Consider the following 20375-nt stretch of genomic DNA (forward strand, 5'->3'; position numbering starts at 1 on the left):
TGGATTGTAACATAAAAATGCCAGCCTTACATCTGGAATAGACAGCTAATCACTTTGATCTGAGGAACACCAAAAGTCCTTCATTTTTCTACTCCAAAAGTGGTTTCTCCCCTTTGCCTATCTGCAACTGATGCTCAAAATTGAAATTATAATGTTGGAGATTAATTCCTTTGGCATAAATTTTCTTGACCCCCTATTTAAAAAGAAACACCATTGGTTGGGGAGGAATATGGGAAATTTTCAAGTATTATTAATCTTTTACAAATCAGTGGAAATTATGTAAAGAGCTTCTTTTTTTTCTAGAGTTGTTTTTCTTTCCATTAATAGAGAGTGTGGAGAGAGTCAAACTAGAAGTTTGATGACAAACTTTATGTACTAGATGATTTTGTCGAAGGTGGTTCCTGACTAAGGCCTAAAATAGAGCCTATTCAAGAACATAGTTAATATAAAACCTTTCATTTGTGCTCCATTTCTCTTCTTCGCTATTTATTCGGCAAGAATTTGTCGAGTACCTATTATGTGTCAGATACTGTGCAGGGCACTGGATATACAATGAGAAAAGCAAGCAGGGAACGTAGAAACTTTACCTACATGTGAGCCATGTTGGTGGACATTATTGTCCTCTTACTTATGATGTACCTAGTTGCATTTCTTGGTGAAATTTCAGGCCATATATTTTCCCACTTTTAGAGTTTCAGGCCTAGCATATACAAGGATCTCAGTGCATACTTGTTAACAATGAAGATAAGAAGATGAATGGTTTTTAGGAACCCAGATTTTTCCATGTAGCATAACTCCAACATTTGGTCTATGTGTGGGGGTTCACACTTCACATTGTAGGTATTTGATAGAGGATTCTAGACCAAAATTATAAAACAATCAGGAACTGGACCTGCCAGATAGAGTAAGTACAAACCAGTTGTGGGAATACAACATCAGTGAAAAACTAATTAGAACAGCCAAGGCTAGAGAACGTTGAATGAATTCAGAAAGCAGTTTAACAGGTGCAGAGGTTTAATAAAGTCACTGCCTGGAAGAAGTACAGAATCCCAGGATCAATGTATATCAGAAAAGAAAGGGACTTGCAGATCCTCTAGTCCAGCCGAGGGAAAAAAAGAGAGATCTAGAGAGGAGGAATGATAACTTCAAAGTCACATGGCAAGTCAGTGGCAGAACTGGGCTCAGGGCTCAGGCCTTCTGATTCCCAACGCAGTCCTCTTTTTAAACAGCAAGGAAGAACTAGTATTTGTTGAAAGAAAATTGTGAGCTCAGCATTCTATCTTACTTAATCCCTCACTTCAAAAGCATTAAATTAAATTTACCTCCATTTTGCTGGTAAGGAAATTGAGAATCAGATCATTCGAAAGTTGTACTCCCAAAACTTCCATTCTCAAAGACTAGGATTAGCTCTATATAGAATACAGGGTCACTGGTACCCCCCACCCCCAGTTGTGCAACATTGAACCCTGATTCAGAGAGCTGTCCCAAGACTGGGCTTGAACAGCAGAGGTAAATTCCTTTTGGTTGGATAATGAATGTGTTTGCTCCTCCCAGTTTACTCTGCCCCTCCCCCTCATTATGTAATTTATTTTTTCATGGGGGGACTAAGGGAATTTTTAAAACCACAAATGAATTATGCAAACTTGGTATGGGTAGCAAAGAAGGTATAATAATAGTGGTCTCAGTGACTTCACAGATTAGGGGCAGTCAACAGTCTATTTTAGTGCTTAATCAGTTGGGGTGCAAATCCCCATTCTACCACAGTGTGCCCTCAGGCAAGTTACTTCTTTCTGAGCCTCTGTTTCATCATCTGTTAAGTGTAGGTGATAATGGTACCTGCCTCAAAGGGTGATGGTGAATTTTTTCCTTTTGATTGAGTTTTGGGCAATAAGATAATATGTGAGTTTAGCCCAGTGTTTGATACATAGCAAGAACTCAGTAAATCTTAGCCTTTGTTATCCAAATGCTAATTTCTGGCTTAAATGTACCACTTCTGGGAGAGAACTCACAAAACTGGGTGTGTTTGGGGGAGAAGAGGCCATTGGTTGGCCTCTTTGCCCTCTTGCTTGTGAACAGGACTCTCTTCCCCATACAGAGTCACCCTCTCTGTTGTCCACTCCTAGTGGTTGAAAGAGCGAGGTCCTCTAAGGACAGAGATATCATCAAGTTCAATAACCTTGTCACAGTTCAGACCAGAAATAAGAACCTCTCACATGCTACCCTGAGAGCGCCCTGGCTCCCAAGTTTTGCCATGACAGATAAAAGATTTGGGTTGGGGGAGAGTGGAAAGAGAAGCATGTGAGCTCTTGAGTAGAGAGCTCAACTTGTAGTGTTGGGCTGGGAGCTCTTTGAAGGCTAAGTCTACATCTCATACCTCATCCATTGTGAATCTCACCCTCACGCCTTCAACACAGTCGGCACATAGAATACATCTATTTGGGGGAATGGAGATTGGGGCTAGATTACTCTGACGGTCTAGGAATAGATTTGAGGACCTTATGGATATAATCAGCCCAGAACCACCTTTCCACTACCCCCAAAGCAAAGTTGGAAGTTTCCCTTCTCCATTATATACACACTTCAGCCTCTGGATCAGGCTGTTTTGTGAGACATTTCCTCCCTAAGTCTTTCTTGACCCTCAATTTAACCCACTTTCACCTGTTTACAAATGTTGGGGTATACTATTGTGGTAGGTCTTTAAGATCCTGCATGTGTGCCCCTGACTGGTCTCTTGAGGAATCAGACTTTCCCACAAAATTAGAAATGAGACTCAAGATAATAACCAACAGGGCTGACACAGGCAAAATTTTTGCCGGTAATAAACAACCAGTTGAGCTTGACTGGTACACACCAGCACTGATTATCAGCCCTGAAGAGAGATACATGCCATTATTTTGATCTTTGGTTAGAATTAAAAATTCACTAAGGATTTTCATCATTAACATCCCCCCCCTAAGCAATTCATTCATCTTCTTATGTCTGGTGAGGTTATTTCTGATCTTGGATCAACCTTAATGTTTTTTAAATTCATTTCACAAACATTTATCTGATAGCTACTGTGTTGGGAACTTGGCTAGGCATTAGGACTATGAAGAAGACCTCTAGGAGCTCCCAATCCAGTGGGCTCTGTTCCCCATAGGGAGTTGGGCTTGTTATTGCTCATCCTTTGTGGTTGAAAGTATGAGGTCCCATATATGTGGAGATATCCAACAGTATCCATGTCACAATAGAGACCAGAAATAGGGGCAATTTATAAATCAGAGTGACACCTTCCCTAATGGGTATAAGTATGAGGCACAGATGGAAAAAAACAATGAACTCAATCTGAAAGTGTTAACCAAGGCTACAACAGGGGAGGGAAGACTTCAATTGGGTCTTGAAGGTAAAGTTCATCAGAACACAGGAGTGGAATGTGAGAGGAGGGAAGAGGGAATTCCAGGCAGAAGGAATGGCATTTTCCTATGCCTGACAGGCTATGAGATATACGTTTGTAGAACTGCAGGAAATTTACTGCAGCATCAGGTGAAAACAGTGGGCAATGGGGATATAAAGGCAAGGGCTAGATGGAGAAAGTCTTTGCATGCATCCCTTTTAAAGAGTTCTCTACATTTACTGACTCCGTTAATTCCCATTCATTTTTGACTCACTGTGGTCCCTTAACTCGCAGCCTTACTCTGAATCCAGATCCAATGAACAGATCCTTTTCTATTTTTAGCTTACTTGACTTCTCAGTGGAGTGTGAGATGGGCTAAACACTTTTCATCCTCCAAGCTTCATCTCCCTTGGACTGTAAGATACCACCCCGTCTCTTGGATGTTGCTGTCTCCCTGGACTTGTCATGTCAGTTTTCATTATGACCTCCTTCCTCTCTTCCTGACCTTTAAGTGACATGGATTCTCAGGGTTTTGTCCTGTCTTCTTTCTTTACCTCACAACTCTCTTTTGCCAATCTTCTACATGTCTTCCATTATCCTCTATCAATTGATTACACTCACATTTCTATCTCTAGCTCAGCTTTCTATGATGAGATCCAGTGTGTCAAATTGTCCACTGGGTATTGCCTCTTGTATATTCTACAGACATTACCAGTTCACCATGACTAAATGAATGTGCTATATCTCCATCCCTTTCCTCTAGTGTTCCTATCTCAGAGACTTGTATCATTTTCCAACCAGTTGCCTAGGTCTGAAAAGGTCAAAATCACCCCAGTGTCCTTTTTCTCCTTACCTTCTCCATCCTGTCAGTCACCGAGTTGTTGTTGGTCCTACTTGCTTAATCTCCTTGACATTTTCTAATCTTGGTGGAGTTTGTCTCCATTCTTTTACATCTTCACCACCCCTCTCTTGGTCTGTCATCAGTTCCCATATGCGATTACTACAACAGCTTCCAACCTGGAAGCCTCCAGTCTCACCCACTTCCAACCTGTTCATCACATTGCTCCTTGAGCAATCTTTTAAAAAGTGAAATCTGATTATGCCATTTCTCTGCTTAAAACTATTGTCTACAGGATTAAATCTAAAAACCTATGAATGGCATATAAGACTCTTGGTGACCCGTCCCTTGCCTTAGCTGACATCATAGATTTGAGCAGAACAAATGTCTTGGAATTCCAAGTATCTAACAGATCCTTTTCTTTAAAAATAATTTTTAGGGGTGCCTAGGTGGCTCAGTTGGTTAAGTGTCTGACTTTGGTTCAAGTCATGATCTCAGGGTCCTGGGATCAAGTCCCGAGTAGGGCTCTGCGCTCAGCGGGGAATCTGCTTGTCCCTCTCCCTCTGCCCTTCTCCCCGCTAGTGCCCTCTCTGTTTCTCAATCAAATAAATAAAATCTTTAAAAAAATAAAAACATTTTTTTTTAAAAAAACCTCTGGGTCTTACTGTACTCTGTTCCTTCTGCCTGGAAGGCCCTTAGCACCAACCCCCTCATAACCCCATTAACCTGGCTAACCTTTCTTCCAATACTCAAGTTGGAGAGACAGTCCCTTCTCCCTCCTCACCTTCCATGAAATTGGAGTTTGGGTGATCCTATCTTCCTCTGCTGAACTACTTAAATCATACTGTATATTTTTTAAAGATTTTATTTATTTGACAGAGAGAGAGACAGTGAGAGAGGGAACATAAGCAGGTGGAGTGGGAGAGGGAGAAACAGGCTTTCCGCGGAGCAGGGAGCCTGACACGGGGCTCGATCCCATCATGGCCTGAGCCGAAGGCAGACACTTAACGACTGAGCCACCCAAGCGCCCCAAATCATACTATATTTTTACTCTGCATTGCCATTATTGGTTTTTATCTGTGTCTCTCTCCAAGAGGCATTATGGTGGAGGAAAATGAGCACATTTTAAACTATAATAATGATAATGATAGTAATATCGCTAATATAATGCTAAAAATATGCCAGACCCTGTCATAAGCACTTGCTGTATGTTTATTCGTGTAATCCTCAAAATGCTGTGAGGCGGGTAGCTATTGCTGAAGTTGAATCAACAGGACTTGGTGATAGATTGAATGTGGGGGCAGAGAAGAAGGCAGAATCTCAGCTGACTACCAGGTTTCTGACTGGAGCAAGGGGGCCAATGGTGGATGTGGAGGTGCCATCTATTGAGATGAGTACAGGCAGTATAAGAAGAGGCGTTTTGGTCAGGGTAGTGGGAAGAAACTTTCAGTTTGGGTACTGCCATTCCTTGCCATTCTTTTGTAATGAATCTTTCCAGAAGCTTCAGGAATAAGGGCAAGTAATGAATTTTTCCTTCTAATTGACAGACATTTGGAAACACCGCGGTCCATCTCAGGAAAGCAGACTAACCTTCCAATATTTCTTCACTAGCTCGCTGGAAGCAGGAGGGCTATGTGTTTGGGACCCTGGCCTCTTTGTCGCCTTATGCTCTGGTGTGCGGCTCCCAGAAGACAGCGAAGACACCATGGCCTTGCAGCCTTCAAGCTCCTGTGGTGCTTGCGCCTCCTGGCCCTCACGACCATCCCACAGCAGGTGTGGGCGCCCCCTTACAAGATAGGGGTAGTGGGCCCTTGGGCTTGTGATCCGTTGTTCTCAAAGGCTCTGCCTGAGGTTGCTGCTCGATTAGCCATTGAGCGGATCAACAGGGACCCATCGTTTGACCCGGGCTACTCTTTTGAATATGTGATTCTCAATGAAGACTGCCAGACTGCCCGAGCCCTTTCCAGTTTCATTTCTCACCACCAGATGGCCTCAGGATTTCTAGGCCCTGCCAATCCTGGCTACTGCGAGGCCGCCTCGCTCCTGGCAAACGGTTGGAACAAAGGGATTTTTTCTTGGGCTTGTGTGAATTACGAATTAGACAATCAAAACAGCCACCCGACCTTTTCTCGGACAATCCCTTCGCCCATCCGGGTGCTGGTAACGGTCATGAAGCACTTCCAGTGGGCTCACGCAGGAGTCATTTCCTCCGCTGAAGACCTCTGGGTGCACACCGCCAACCGAGTCGCAAGTGCTCTTCAGAGCCATGGCCTACCTGTAGGGGTCGTCCTGACCACAGGACAAGACAGCCACAGCATTGGGAAAGTTCTTCAGCAGATTCGCCAGGCTGACAGAATTCGCAGTGAGTGCTTTCTCCCCGCTGAGGTTTAAACGTGGCTTGCGGGGCGGGGGGTAGTATTACAATCTCCAAAAGGTCTCCTGCCCTCGCACCCTAGGAGAGCACATTACTCCCCGGGTTTTCAGGCGGCCTCCCTCTTTCACTCACACTCAGGCTCCAAGACCGTCCAGCTTCAAGGGAACCTCCTTTATGAACGAGATAAAGGTACAAAGAACTCGGTGGTTAAAATGCCCTTCGGTCCCAGTGCCTGCTCTCAGCATCACGGGAGCCACCCCCCCCCATGCCTTTAGGACCCCAGTAGTTTCAGATCAGCCAAAGAGGGGTGCTCTTATGGCTCCAATTTGGTCCATTCTTGTCACCTGCTTCATCACATTTCACTTGGAACCTGTCTTCTCTGGACTCCACGGTATACATCCCCCTTCTCTCCTCTGCCTCCCCCCTCCCCGGGCCCCCCAAAACAGGGCTTATCTGTTTGCAGCACACAACTAGCTGATTCGGAGGGACCTAGCTGATAAATAAAAACATATTAAAATGAGGAGACAGCCCAGATTTTAACCTTTCCCCTTCCAAGAGAAGGTTGATGTTCAAAGGTGATTCTTGCAGAGACAATGGACAAAGCATGAAGCAAAGGGCTGACCCAGCAAAGCTACCATCACCAGAGTGAGCTGAGTAGATCTGGGGGAAGAGGAACCCTTCCTGGTCCTCTTGAATCCGATGTCTCTTACTTATTCTTATTGCCAAGCCCTTGTGGCACTTGGTTTCGATATTTTTTATTCCAGTTTTTTAAGGCTTGACTTTTTTCCGGAAAGTGGCAGTGATTTGTGGGAACACTGCTCATTTCCCCATTGCAGGCCACTCCACCGCTTGAGAACGGACAGCTCGGAAACTACTTGTCAAATTGATTACTGCTAGGATTTGTCCTGGTCCCAGTCATTTTCTTAACATAACAATGGGTTTGTTAGAGAATGGTCCGGGTTAGCCTGGCCTCTACACAGAAGCCCATTTTAAGGTTCAAGTGTCACCAGTCTTGGACCTTAATTATGATCATTGTGGGAAGATGAGGGCAAGAAGTTTTAGTTCCTGGAACTACAGTAGTCCGCTTCCAGCTCCGGTCTACAAGATCCTGTAATGTTAAGCAATCAGTGTGGCTCTGATTACTTCATAATAGAGCTTGATACTTTCAAAGCAGAGCACAGAATTATTTTGAAAGATATAAAACCCTTTCCAGGGAGGAGTCATGCCAGAAACAGGCTCACAGATTTAGTATCATAACTTTAGAATATGTTACAAATCTTCACGAAGCCCAGTGTCTCCTGCAAGCTTACATTCCATGAGTGTTTCACATCCCGCCCATTCTAAATAGTATACTCTTTGAAATGACATTTTGGCCTCTACCATGAAATGTTAAATAAATCCAGGCTCTGAAACTCTTTGGGCTGTCAGACTGAGAGAAGTTAGGATTGAGTGCTAACCCACAAATCCTTTGAGGCAGAGAGGTAGCAAATGTACATATCTTTGCCTTACTCTTCGAGATCCATTCCTTTAGGTCGATGGTTCTCACTCTGACTGCACGCTAGAATTACCTGGACATCTTTTCAAAATGACTGGTGCCAGAATGCCACCTCCAGAGATTCTGGTGGTCTGCGGTGGGCCCCCAGCAGAGGTATTTTCAATAGCCTCCCAAGTGCATGTAAAATGTAGCCAGGGTTAAGAACCACTGCTTTAGGGGCGTCTGGGTGGCTCAGTCGGTTGGGCATCTGCCTTCTGCTCGGGTCATGATCTCAGAGTCCTGGAATCGACCCCACAGTAGGCTCTCCATTAGCCGTGAGTCTGCTTCTCCCTCTCCCTCTGTGATCTCTCTCGCTTTCGCTCTCTCTCAAATGAATAAATAAAATCTTTTTTTTAAAAAAGGAACCACTGGTTTAAGTTAATGAAAATGCAAATAAATGTTCCTTACTTTAGGTTGCCAGTCATTTTTGTCTTAATATAACTTTGTTTAATCAGATTGCTTTCTTTATAACAGTCTGCATCAGCCCATTAAAGGAATGGAAGTTTTAAGATGGGGTGGGGGAGAAGCCTAGAGAGGAAGGTCTGTGGTTATGGAACAGAGGCCGACCCTGGGTAGGGAGGACAGCAAGGGGAAGTGAAGTAGGGACTCAGAAAGGGAGAGAAAAGGGAGCAAAGACAAAGCTCTGCACTGCAGGATTTTGCCTCTGGTTTCTGACAAAACATAGGCAGACTCAGATGGGGCATTCTGGGACCTCAGAGACAGGAGTCAGAATGTGGGTAGGGGTGGGGAGCAGGGTAACTGAGCCATCAGCTGGGCTGTGGCCTGAGTATGACCTCTGACAGTGTGGAGTATCCAAAGGTGTGCGGTGCTCACATTTGGTACAGCCAGTTGGTGGCATCTGAGGGCACGCCAAAGCGGTGGGTGGGGTGTGATGCTAGGAGTTGAGGAAGGGTAGTGAGTCAAAGTAAGATAGCTTTGTTGTTGGGTGAGAACAGTGTCCCAGCCAGTAGGAGCATGAGAAACAGGATCCAGAGTATGAACACAAAGAGACTATCAGGACTTGAACCAAGCGGCCTGGGATATAGGGCCCATTTCCTGTCCCAATAGAAAGTGGGAGATCTGGTGAGAAACTGAGCCAGAGGCCAGTGAATATGGGCTGGGGCAGCAGGGCTGTGAGGAAGGTTACAACACATGAAGCACAGCATATACCGGATCAAATCCCTGGCTGATTTTTCTAGCCCCTCTTATCTGGTCGGGCTGAGACAGCTGAAGTATTCCTAGCTGTTATTTATCTTGATTGAAAAGGCACTAAGCTTTTTGTGTGAGCTCAGCTGAGCCTCTTCCCTATTCTGCTGGATATGAGGCTACTCCTTACGCTGTGGGCCCCCACCCGAACCTTCAGAGGAGGACCTTTTGTGATGTACAAAATGCGGTGGAAATGGATCCTTTCCTTCAGAGAGGCCCAGCGATATCTGGCAGTAATAAAAATAGTTGAAAGATGGTTTTTGTCCGATCTGCTGCTCACAGTAACAGTGATCCCAGCTCCGTGTGGTGGTGGTATGGAGGAATGGTGGTGGGGAGGAAGGGGAGAGAAAGCGAGTCTACTACGGGTTGGTGTGTGGCTTCTCGTTTCTGTAAATTTAGGTTTCCAGTTAAGAAGTATCACTGGCACCTCACTGGAGTCAGAAGAACTGTCTTTCTCAGGTCTAAATTGTGCTTACACAATACCGAGGCAGTACTAACATTTAATAGTAAAGATGATAATAGCAATAATAATGGCTGTGGGCTCTTTGGATGGGAAACAGCAGGGGTGTTATTAGATGCTGCCATAGAGACAATGAAAGCAACCATAATACCACTTTACATGTGAACAGCTCTCTACAGTTTACAAGGTATTTGCATATATTTAATCTCATTTAATCCTCAGGATTACCCAGAAGATAGGTATTTCCTTTCAAGTTTTACAACACCTGTGAGCCTCACATCACAAGTAGGTAGGTGTAGGCCTTCTTAACAACAAACAATGGGGTAAGTGAAGTCCCAGAGAAGGGGAGATTCGGCCTGTCCCAGATGCTCGGCTCCTTTCCTTGAAGCTTCAGAAGCAATTACCAATAATCTTTGTTTCTGACAAAGTCAAATAGGAAAGATAGTAATCAAAGACAAAAGGCCTCAATTTACAGTCAGGGCTGCTGTACATGCTTATGGAGGTTGTGTCTGGCACCAGGGGATCTAGCTGAGTGGGCAGGAGGGCCAAAATCCAGTTTATTCTCTACTTAAAAAATGAGCCCTGGTGGAAGTTTTGATCCCATGGTATAAAAGAGCATCAACTCACCAGGTGGAGCACCTGTTGGATTGCAATTACCCAGAAGAGGTTTTTTGGTTTTGTTTTGTTTTGTTTTTGCTGATTCTCACAAAGGTTAGCAGTAGGCCCCACTGAAAAGCTCTTTGGAGAACTTTTCAAAAGGCGATTTCAAATTCTCCTCTCCTCTCATCACCTTTTTGCCTATGGATGCTTGGCTGACTGTGAAATCCTTTCCATTTGGGCTTACCGGATTGTTGAACCATTGGGGATGCCTTTAAATCCTTTCAAATTAGGAATGCTGCATTACAATATGATATTCAGTAAATAGGACACAGAATGGTCTTCTCTTGTTTGTCCGAAATTGAAAACCTTATTACTATGTTATTGCCAGGGATCTGGCTAGCCTCTTCCCACCTATTGAAGATTATTGTACATTAAAAAAAGTCAAAGAAATAATAGCAACATTGGTAATAGCTAATATTTCCTGAGAGTTTATTGCATGCTAGTCATTTTGCAAGGGCTTTGTACAGACCATCTCATTCAGTTCTTGCAACATCCCTATATAATAAGGTTATTATTTAACACACTTTATGGATGAGATTCCAGAGGCTGAAAGAGGTTAAATAACTTGCCAAATGTCACACAGCTAGTGAATGGGAAAGCGGGCTATGTACTCAGGTTGGTCCAAAGCAGTGCCTCTCAAACATTGGTGTTTACCAGAATCTGCTGGAGGGCTTGTTAAAACACAGATGAAGGGGAGTAAGTCGGAGGGGGAGACGAACCATGAGAGATGATGGACTCTGAAAAGCAAACTGAGGGTTCTAGAGGGGAGGGGGTGGGGGGATGGGTTAGCCTGGTGGTGGGTATTAAAGAGGGCACATTCTGCGTGGAGCACTGGGTGTTATGCACAAACAACGAATCATGGAACACTACATCAAAAACTAATGATGTAATGTATGGTGATTAACATAACAATAAAAAAGATGAAAAAAACACAGATTTCAGAGTTTTTGGTTCAGGAAGGAAGAAAACCTGGGGAAGGGCCCCAGAATTTGCATTTTTAAAAAAGATTTTATTTATTGGACAGAGAAAGAGAAAGAGATCACAAGTAGGCAGACAGGCAGGCAGGCAGAGGGAGAGGGAGAAGCAGGCTCCCCGCTGAGCATGGAGCCCAATGTGGGGCTTGATCCCCGGATGCTGGGATCATGATCTGAGCCAAAGGCAGAGGCTCAGCAGACTGAGCCACACAGGCATCCCCAGAATTTGCATTTTTAACCAGTTCACAGTGGTGCCCGTGCTGCTGGTCCAGGGATCACTCTTGGAGAACCACTGGTCTAATGAAAGACTTATACTCTACTGCCTCCTGTCTACCTGAGGTATGTCCCCAAAGCATACTCACTTGAGATTGTGTGTGCCATATAAGGTGTATAATTCAGCTCTTCCATTTCTCTTTCTTAATTGTTGGGTCTACTGATGAAATTCTTTGAAAGCACCCCAGGGTAGCTGGTGTTGGCCTTATTTTCCTACAGTAATAACAACAGTGGTACTGATAATACTGTGGCTAAGAGCCTTCGTGTTGATAGGGCATTTGGTATAGGATTTGGTATGGATAAGTGTAAGTAAATGTAAATGGTGAAAGACCACCCGGTCTCATGAATGGGTCCGATATCAGTAATGATAAAATTATTGAAGACTCAGCACAAGAGGAAGTCTCTAAAGAGGCATCCTACATCTAAGCTTTCAACATTTAAGAGGCCTTATCTGTGTAGCAGTTGTAAAAAGTTGAAGACAACATATGTCGCAAGGTGTGGAGAAATATTAAAAACTTATCTCAAGCTGGGCAGCGATGTGAAAGCAATAAATGCACTTGCAGTACCAGTTTTATTGGATATGAGAAAACACGATCTGATGTAGGTGGTGGTCTCTGGACTTACAGCCAAAAATGTGTGTGTCGGGGTGGGGGTACCCTTAGCTGATAGAAACAGTCACACATTGCCCAGTGCCACGTTCTTACATTGTGTTTTGAAGCCGCCTGCAGCCAATCACACTGGGGGGCGGAGCTTGGAAACAGATTCCAGAGCCTCCTCCTCTCTTCTTATGAATCCATTTTATAGACCGAGTAGAAGAAAGCTGGCAGGAAGAGGGTCCGGATGTACTTCTTTCACAGAAATGTATGGCCAGATGGCTGAACCCTGGGGGGAATGTGAGACTTGGGGTAAATCACAGAGCATGTCCCCTCCCTTCCTCTGGCTTGTGTACCTTCCCCCCTCTCTAAACATTTGTTAAAACGAAATAGGTTAAAATAAATGTCAGTGATAGGAGATGTCACAAAAGGGTTAAAATGAAGATAAAGAACAGTAGAATTCGGAGGGGGGTGTTTCTGTGGATTGGGAGCAATATTGTGGGCTCACAGTATGAATACGACTCCTAAGGACTAAAGACTTAGGTGTGAGACTGAGCCTGTTTTCCTCCACTAAGGACTCTATAGCCAGTAATCTGTGAGAAATAAAGAAGTGAACTTTGCCTTCTGAGAAACACAGTTCCTCTATCTCAAGGAACTATCAGACAGAATATTTCAATATAAGAAGAAAAGTAGGAGTTGAGCGACTTAGTAATACACTTCTCCTGGAGTTTCATGATGTTTCTTGCTGCTAGTGTTGAGGGTGAAAGAGAAAGTCCTGGACAGCCTGCCCTAGTGGGTACCACAGTATGAAGACATAGCCACTGGATGTCTTGGGTGGGGTTCAGGAAGCTTAGAGAAAGTGCTAGTATCATATTGTGGTGAGCTGGGATCTCAGCAGGATGTATCTCCTGATCCTTGTTTTGGCTATAGAGTGGCTGACTGTTAACAATCAGGATGGAAACTTACAAATTAGTATTATTCAATGATCACCCATTGACCCAGGCCTTGTCTAGGATTTAAGGTTTCTGTCCACTAATCCTTTCCTGACAACAACTTACAGGTAAAATCCCATTTTAATGAATGTAATTTTGAGATAATAAAGCTATTTAGTAAAATCATCATGTAGAACAGATGCATCCACAAATCCCTGTTCACAAAGCACTCAATCTATTAAATTAAGATGCTGTTGTTTGAATTCAGTATTTATGCTTTCTACTTTAGTCATGTTCAATGGCAAGGTCTTGCCATGCAAAAAATGGAGGAGACTGTGATCATACCTTCTCGAGGCTTCCATTTTCTCATCTGTAAAATAATGAGGGGAAGGAAAGGAACTAGTAGGTCTCAAAGAGTCTTTCCAGTCATAAAAATTCTGACTCTTTGTCTAAGATATCCTTAGTATGGGCCAATGAAAGAAAAGTTACAAGGAGAGATTAAGGTTGAGGGTAAGGTCTTGAGCATAATTAATGACACTAAGCATTAAGGACAAGTATGGTAGAATTTACCTGCTCAGTAAATATTACTTCAACTTGTTTCTCCATACTAACAATCCAAATATGACCATGCCTCTCCATCTCAAGGAACCTACAAAAGATACCTAAGTGTACAACCTCTCTGAATTTTTTAGGCATTCGTTTAAACAATGTTCATTGGGTGCATAAGACGTACCAGGATACAGAGATAAATAAGACACAGTCCTTGACCAGTCATTGGGGACAGGCTGATGCCAAGAAAGGGGTACAATGTGATAATGATTGTTTAATAACTGGTTCGTCGAAGGAAAATAGCCCTGATTTGTAATGTTTGCCAATTTTCATGGAGTGATTTCCATAATTACCCCCACCATGCCCAATTTCAAGCTATCAGTCTGACACTGACTAGGGCACAAAATCCCTGAAAATTTAACCACAGACTCTTGTGAACCAGCACCAGCCAGCTCCAGCACACTTCTGAAGTGGTGTGACCTTGGGAGAGGTGGCTCTCCTCAGCTGAGGGCAGTTCCCAGAGAGGTGTTAGCTATCATCTCCTAACACCGCCCCACCCCCAGCAGCTAGGAGAATGAGTGCTTCAGTCGTGAAGGGTGCAGCTGGGTGGTACACCATGGCACCCACTGCACATAGTGTATGTTAAATTATTTGCTGTGTTTCAACCAACACAAAGCACTTAATTCCATTTAACCTTCCATCTAGTGAAGTACTTTTAATATTCCTTGACATGTAGTAAATACAATTTTATCTCTGTTGGGGAATCTTGGTCCAGTCACCTAATCTCTGTTTTTGTTGAAGATGCCAATATTGACTTGCTTGCTAAGGATCCTGGTGGACTAACTGGCCAACTAACTGAAACAACTGACTTAACTCATTTCTCCCCCTCAGTGGACCTGTTACTGGACTAATTTGACCAAACTGATTCACGTTTAATGGTGTAACCAAATTTAGGGACTTAGATGTCTTTGGTTCTAGATTTTCCTTCTAAATCCAGCTCTTTGCTTGTCAAACCTCTCTGGCACCCCATTTATCCATTTATGCAAGATGTAATTATGAACAAAGGAGGCTGAATTCCTTGTGTGGCTCATGAACTAGCTCCAAAGATATCCCAGAGTATTTGAAGGAACATTTAAGGATCAGAATACATGTAAAAACCTCTTAGGGCAATTATATTGAAGGAACTAATGGTTATTTGAAAACTCAAAGTTACACTGTATGTGTGTGTGCGTGCACGTGATTTAAATCATCTTCATAACTTGCTAGTTACACCTTAAAAAAACTGAAAAGGGGCGCCTGGGTGGCTCAGTTGGTTAAGCGACTGCCTTCGGCTCAGGTCATGATCCTGGAGTCCCGGGATCGAGTCCCGCATCGGGCTCCCTGCTCGGCAGGGAGTCTGCTTCTCCCTCTGACCCTTTTCCCTCTCGTGCTCTCTATCTCTCATTCTCTCTCTCTCAAATAGATAAAAATAAAAAAAAAAACTGAATGGTATCAGCTCTAAGTCAAAGGGGAAAGTTTCTGGGGGTATTTAACCAGTGTAAAAAAAGATCTTGGAAATAGAGGAAGAAATATGTAAATGCCAAAGACCAGTCATTGAACATAGTTAAGCGTATTCGGTCCCTGAGATTAAAGGTTCCATGTAAGCATGTATAATTAATATTTACCAATAGCAATAGGACCTTTGCCTTTCTTCAAGGAGCTCAGAATACTTGCCAGGCATTATCTAATTAAACTACTCAATGTACCTGTGAAATGCTTTAGAATCTACATTTTAAAGATGTGGGCACTGAAGCACAAGTGGGCTTAAACTAAACTCATTTAGCATGCCAAGGGCGAAATTGGATAGAAGACTTTCAGTCTCATGATCTTGCTGCCATTCTTCAACCGTGGCCTCCTCTAATCCACTCTGTTCTAGCATGGCCTTGCCAAACAACATAGTTTCATAAGTCTAGGAAGAATAAATAGACTGCAAAGTAATTCCAATTATAGGGAAGTTAGATTTTTAAAAGTTGAACATATCATCCATAATATTATTAGCATTTAGAGGTCAGTGTGAGCTAGGGCCACTCATTGTCTATAATGGCCATGGTAAGGGTGGGAAGAGTTGTGCAAAATCTATTGGAATTATGTTTGCAGGAACCAGGCAATAAGTAGCAGTGGTGGCTCTGAGAATGTCCCCCATCCTCTCCCTCTAGCCTTCTTATTCTTAGGTACTAATAATAACTACTATTCTTTGAGCGCTATGTGCTAAGCCCATTATACGAATTGCTCCTTCAGTTATCACTACCACCGCATGAAGTACATATTTATGATCTCCATTTTATAAACGAGGCAGAGAGAGGTAAAGCAATTTACCTAAGGGTATACAGCTAACAATAATTAGCGATGTTAAGATATAAACCTGAATCTTCCAATCCCAAAGCCTGTTCATTATGCTACCTCCCATTTGCTAAATTTGTTCTTGTTCCTGTCTAGTAGTAGGCTCTGCAGTCTATATATGTATCTGTGTCGTCCCTATGCCTAATCCAGAGTCCCTGAACATACCTCAGCCTTAGCTCAGGGTTTCAACATCTTGATCATCTTAGAGGCATAAGATATAAATCATTTACCAGTTGGTTATAACACATTTATTTATTTCTCCCTCTGTGGTTTTTGGAATTCTATTTTACTAACATATTACTGCCATAACCTCCCTGCTTTGTTGGTTTCAGTAATCATCATGTGTATGCATTCAGCCTTGATTGGGGGAGAAACTCAGACGCATCTCTTGGAATGGGCTCATGATCTGAAAATGACTGATGGAACCTATGTCTTTGTTCCCTATGATGCCCTGCTCTACAGTTTACCTTATAAGCATACCCCCTACCAGGTCCTGAGGAACAACCCAAAGCTCCGGGAAGCCTACGATGCTGTGTTGACCATTACAATGGAGTCCCAAGAAAAGACCTTCTATCAAGCCTATACTGAGGCAGCAGCTAGACATGAAATTCCTGAGAAGCTGGAGTCAGATCAAGTAAGTGAAGATTTACAAGTTATCATAAGCAGAGGCCCTCAAACATCAGGAAGGTCACTATTGTTCCTATGAAAACCTCTATTCTACAGGCAACCCAATCAAAAGCAGGCAACCACGCACAAATTAAAAACACCTTTTGTTTGCAGAAAACATTTATAAAACAAAGGCACATTGTTGAAGCATTTTTTTTTATTGTCAAGCTGCCCACAATGACAGCATGCAGCCATGAAGAATAAATAAAATATATTTAAGAACAGGAGAACAAAGCTTTTATATATATTAGGGCTGTTCAAGGGAGCTAGAGAAGTCTTATTTCTGACCCAAGTTCAGCTGGTTTGAATAGTTCTAAATCCATTCAAAATAAAAGAGAGCTGGTGTATGAGACCATATTAACTTCATTATTGATAAGACTGGTATTAGAGAATGCGCGGCTTCTGTTTGTAGGCATTCGAGCTTCCCAGTACTGAATCTGAGGATTACCCAGACTTCACCTAGTCAGCAGCATTGCAGGACCACCATATTCTGGCACCACAAAGGCATGCCTTTTGTAAAATGTACAGCCCGGAGGAGCATAGTGGGTGTGGGCTTCCTATAGGTAGCTGGCTCCCAAGAGAAAGAAGTTAGGAGGGGCTGGGCCACACATCTTTAATTTTCCTTCCAAATTAACCAGTAAGGTAAGTCACTCCTCCTTTGTGGATAGGAATGAAAAAGGGGATGAAGAGAGGTCAGATGTGTTTTTGCTAGTAGAGCTATCTCGGTATGAAAGGAATCATTTGGAATGGGGAAGAATTCCTCCCTTAAAATATGCGAGACATGATATTTACATGTGTATAAATGAATATATGTATAAACATTTCAGATCCAAATCACAGACACTTAAGGGCTGGAGAAAGGTAAAGGAGTAGGGAGGGGAAGAAAGCAGAGAAAAGAAAGACAAAAATAAAGAGGAAACATCCAAAAAAGACAAGGAATATGGGAAGAAGGTGGTGAGGCCAAAAATACCAGTTAGATTCGAAAAAATACAGAGGGGGTTTGTATAGGTTGGAGGCTAGATGTAGAAGACGGCAGTCATTTTTAGAAGTATTTAGAATAACACATAAGTAGGATTAAAAGTTCTAGCATTTGCTAGCATAGTGTAAGTTATAATGCTTCTGGCTATAAGTAATAGACTGTTCAACACAAAATGGCCCAAGTGATTTTTCTTTTCAAAATTTGAAGGTATGGGTGCTCAAGGGGCAGTTAATTCATCAGCTCAATGATGTTATCAATGAACCAAGTTCGACTCATCGTTCCACTTTACAAGCCATAGCATGCTGTCTTGCCATTGTGATTTGGTTGGTCTTATGGTCCCATGATGGCTGCCACAGTTCCAGACATCACATATTATAGGTGGAATGGTCTCCAGATAAAAATGGGGAATGACTCTCTCTTGTGCCTCTTTTTAAGAGTGAGGAAATCTTTCCCAGATGCTCCTCAAGCAGACTTCTCTCCATACTTTCCTGATCACATTCATGTCTCATATGCATACCTAAATCAGTACTTTAGAAAGAGGAACAAGACCATCATGATCGACCCTATGGCTGTTGGAAAAATGTGAACAGAATTGAAATTCTGTTAGCAGGGAAGAAGGCTGTCAGGTAGGCAGCTGATTGTGTCTAACACTCACGTTCTCCATGATATTCTCCTTTATATCCACCCTTTATTTCTTTATCCTGTGGACTGCTTCTGCCTCTGAACAAATGATTCAGATAAGACTTAGGTTTAGTTTAAGTATGGATAACAAAGATTTTGCTGATTCTTGTTCTAATAAAAAAGTAACTAGCAGAGATATTAACAGGGCAGATTTTGAACTTGATTGCTACTGAGATGTTTATAAAAAATCTTTCTTTTAGGAGACACACACATGTTTAAAAGCAAATGGTCAGTTTGGTCAAGAATTGCAAGAATCCCGCAAATTGCTAAGAATTGTTGCTCAAACCAGTTGCTTGGTATATTTATAGGCAAACAAAGAGATGGTGAATTTTTGTACTTTTTTAGCCAATGATATGACACCACATCGATACAGACTAAGTCTTTTTACTTTAATCACGAAATTGAGGGAAAGAGAAAGATGTGTGTGTATGTGTATTGTAAATCATACATACATATGAACAGATATTTTGATACAAAAAACTCAGACCTTCTACTCTTAATATTTGATCCAATCTCTTTGTGCTTGTGGAAAACATAAGGTAATTAAGGCAAGGGGAAAAAAAGACACCATTATCTTGGTTGCTAGGCAGCCTGCACTCTGCTTTAGACAAGAAAACAGAGCTAAAACAAAGAATCTAGATCTTATAAAACAGCTTATTTGGATGCATTTCCACCCCCCACTTTGCAGGTGCCTAAGGTATACCCTCCTAACCAAAGATTGAGAGAAGGATGAGACAATTATCTTCAGATTTCTGAAAAACAAAACCCCCTTTTACCTAAAATTAGTTTGCTAAATTTTTTGAAGGCAGCTGGTATAGCAGAAAGAGCATATGATAAAGAATTAGCCACACTTGGGTTGAAATCCCGAGATCCCACTCTTACTAGCTGTGTGTCCTTGGGCAAATTACTTACACTTTTTTGAGTCTCAGTTTTTCCATCTGTAAAATGGGTTAGTGATCTACATCTTCTGGGATTATTGCAAAGATTTAAACAAATCACACGTGTAAGGTAACTAGCAGAATGTCTGGCTCACAGCTACCTTCCTTTTCCACTTTTTCTTCCATGGGGCCAGAATGACCTCATACTTACCATCTAAGTTACAATCTGATTTCAGCCCCCTAGTCTTGAAGTTTTCTGATTCCTGGCAAAAAATCTCTCAATAGTTTCAGCTTTCAAGATTATTTTGCTTTCAGAATTCCAAATGGTATTTTCTTAGATCAAATGATGTAGTGCATTGTTTTCTTGTCCCTGGGCTCCTGTTGTTTTTGCCCTGTTCAGTCAAGAGATCAACAATTATTTGCTGAGCACCTGCCATGTGCCATGCATTATGTTAAACTCCAGATGGAACAGTAAACAAGGCAAGATTTTTGTCAGTGTTATGTTGGAGCCAGTTTACAAAAGCTGATGGTGTGCACCTTTTCCCAGTTCTGTGTTTAGTGACATTGTGTTGGTAGCTAGAAACCAGGCATCGGGAGTATTTACACCACAGAAATTGGTAAATGATACAAGTAAGAGTTATTTTCCTTCTCATAGAGTTATTTACTAGCACATCTCTTGTTCCTGATCTTATAGGGTGTAAATTCCAGTGAGAGAGATAGTAAATGAATAAACAAATGTATGAAAAACATGGCTGTATTTCTCTCTTGCCCAATAACTTCCAGTGGAATTGAAATTTCTATGGATAGGCTATATTGCCTATAGTAGTGGTTTGCAATCTCTTTTAATTTATGCCCTTACTTCTTTAAAAAGTAAAACCAAACACTGTCAAAGTAATATGTGCACATAGTTTTAAAGGTTAAGAAATGCTAAAAAGTTTGTGTCAACAACAAAGCAGTTCCTAGGCCTCCCCCCGCCTTTCATCAGAAGCAACCACTTTCTTGTCTTTTAGCTCTGTATTCAGGGAT

At 42.4% G+C, this 20375-nt stretch overlaps 1 protein-coding gene across 1 annotated transcript in view; it reads left to right on the top strand.

Annotated features, from left to right (window-relative positions):
• Nucleotides 1–5843: 5843 nt before the first annotated feature.
• Nucleotides 5844–20375, top strand: part of GUCY2F (guanylate cyclase 2F, retinal) — a 97284-nt gene continuing 82752 nt past the window's right edge. The window contains exons 1-2 of the mRNA XM_025853718.2: nt 5844–6573; nt 16478–16779. Of these exons, the coding sequence (XP_025709503.1) occupies nt 5844–6573; nt 16478–16779 (1032 nt within the window). The remainder of the gene's footprint in view (nt 6574–16477; nt 16780–20375) is intronic.

The sequence above is a fragment of the Callorhinus ursinus genome, unplaced genomic scaffold (assembly GCF_003265705.2).
Source record: "Callorhinus ursinus isolate GAN/ISIS: 27379988/994484 unplaced genomic scaffold, GSC_fseal_2.0 scaffold65, whole genome shotgun sequence".
NCBI lineage: Eukaryota > Metazoa > Chordata > Mammalia > Carnivora > Otariidae > Callorhinus > Callorhinus ursinus.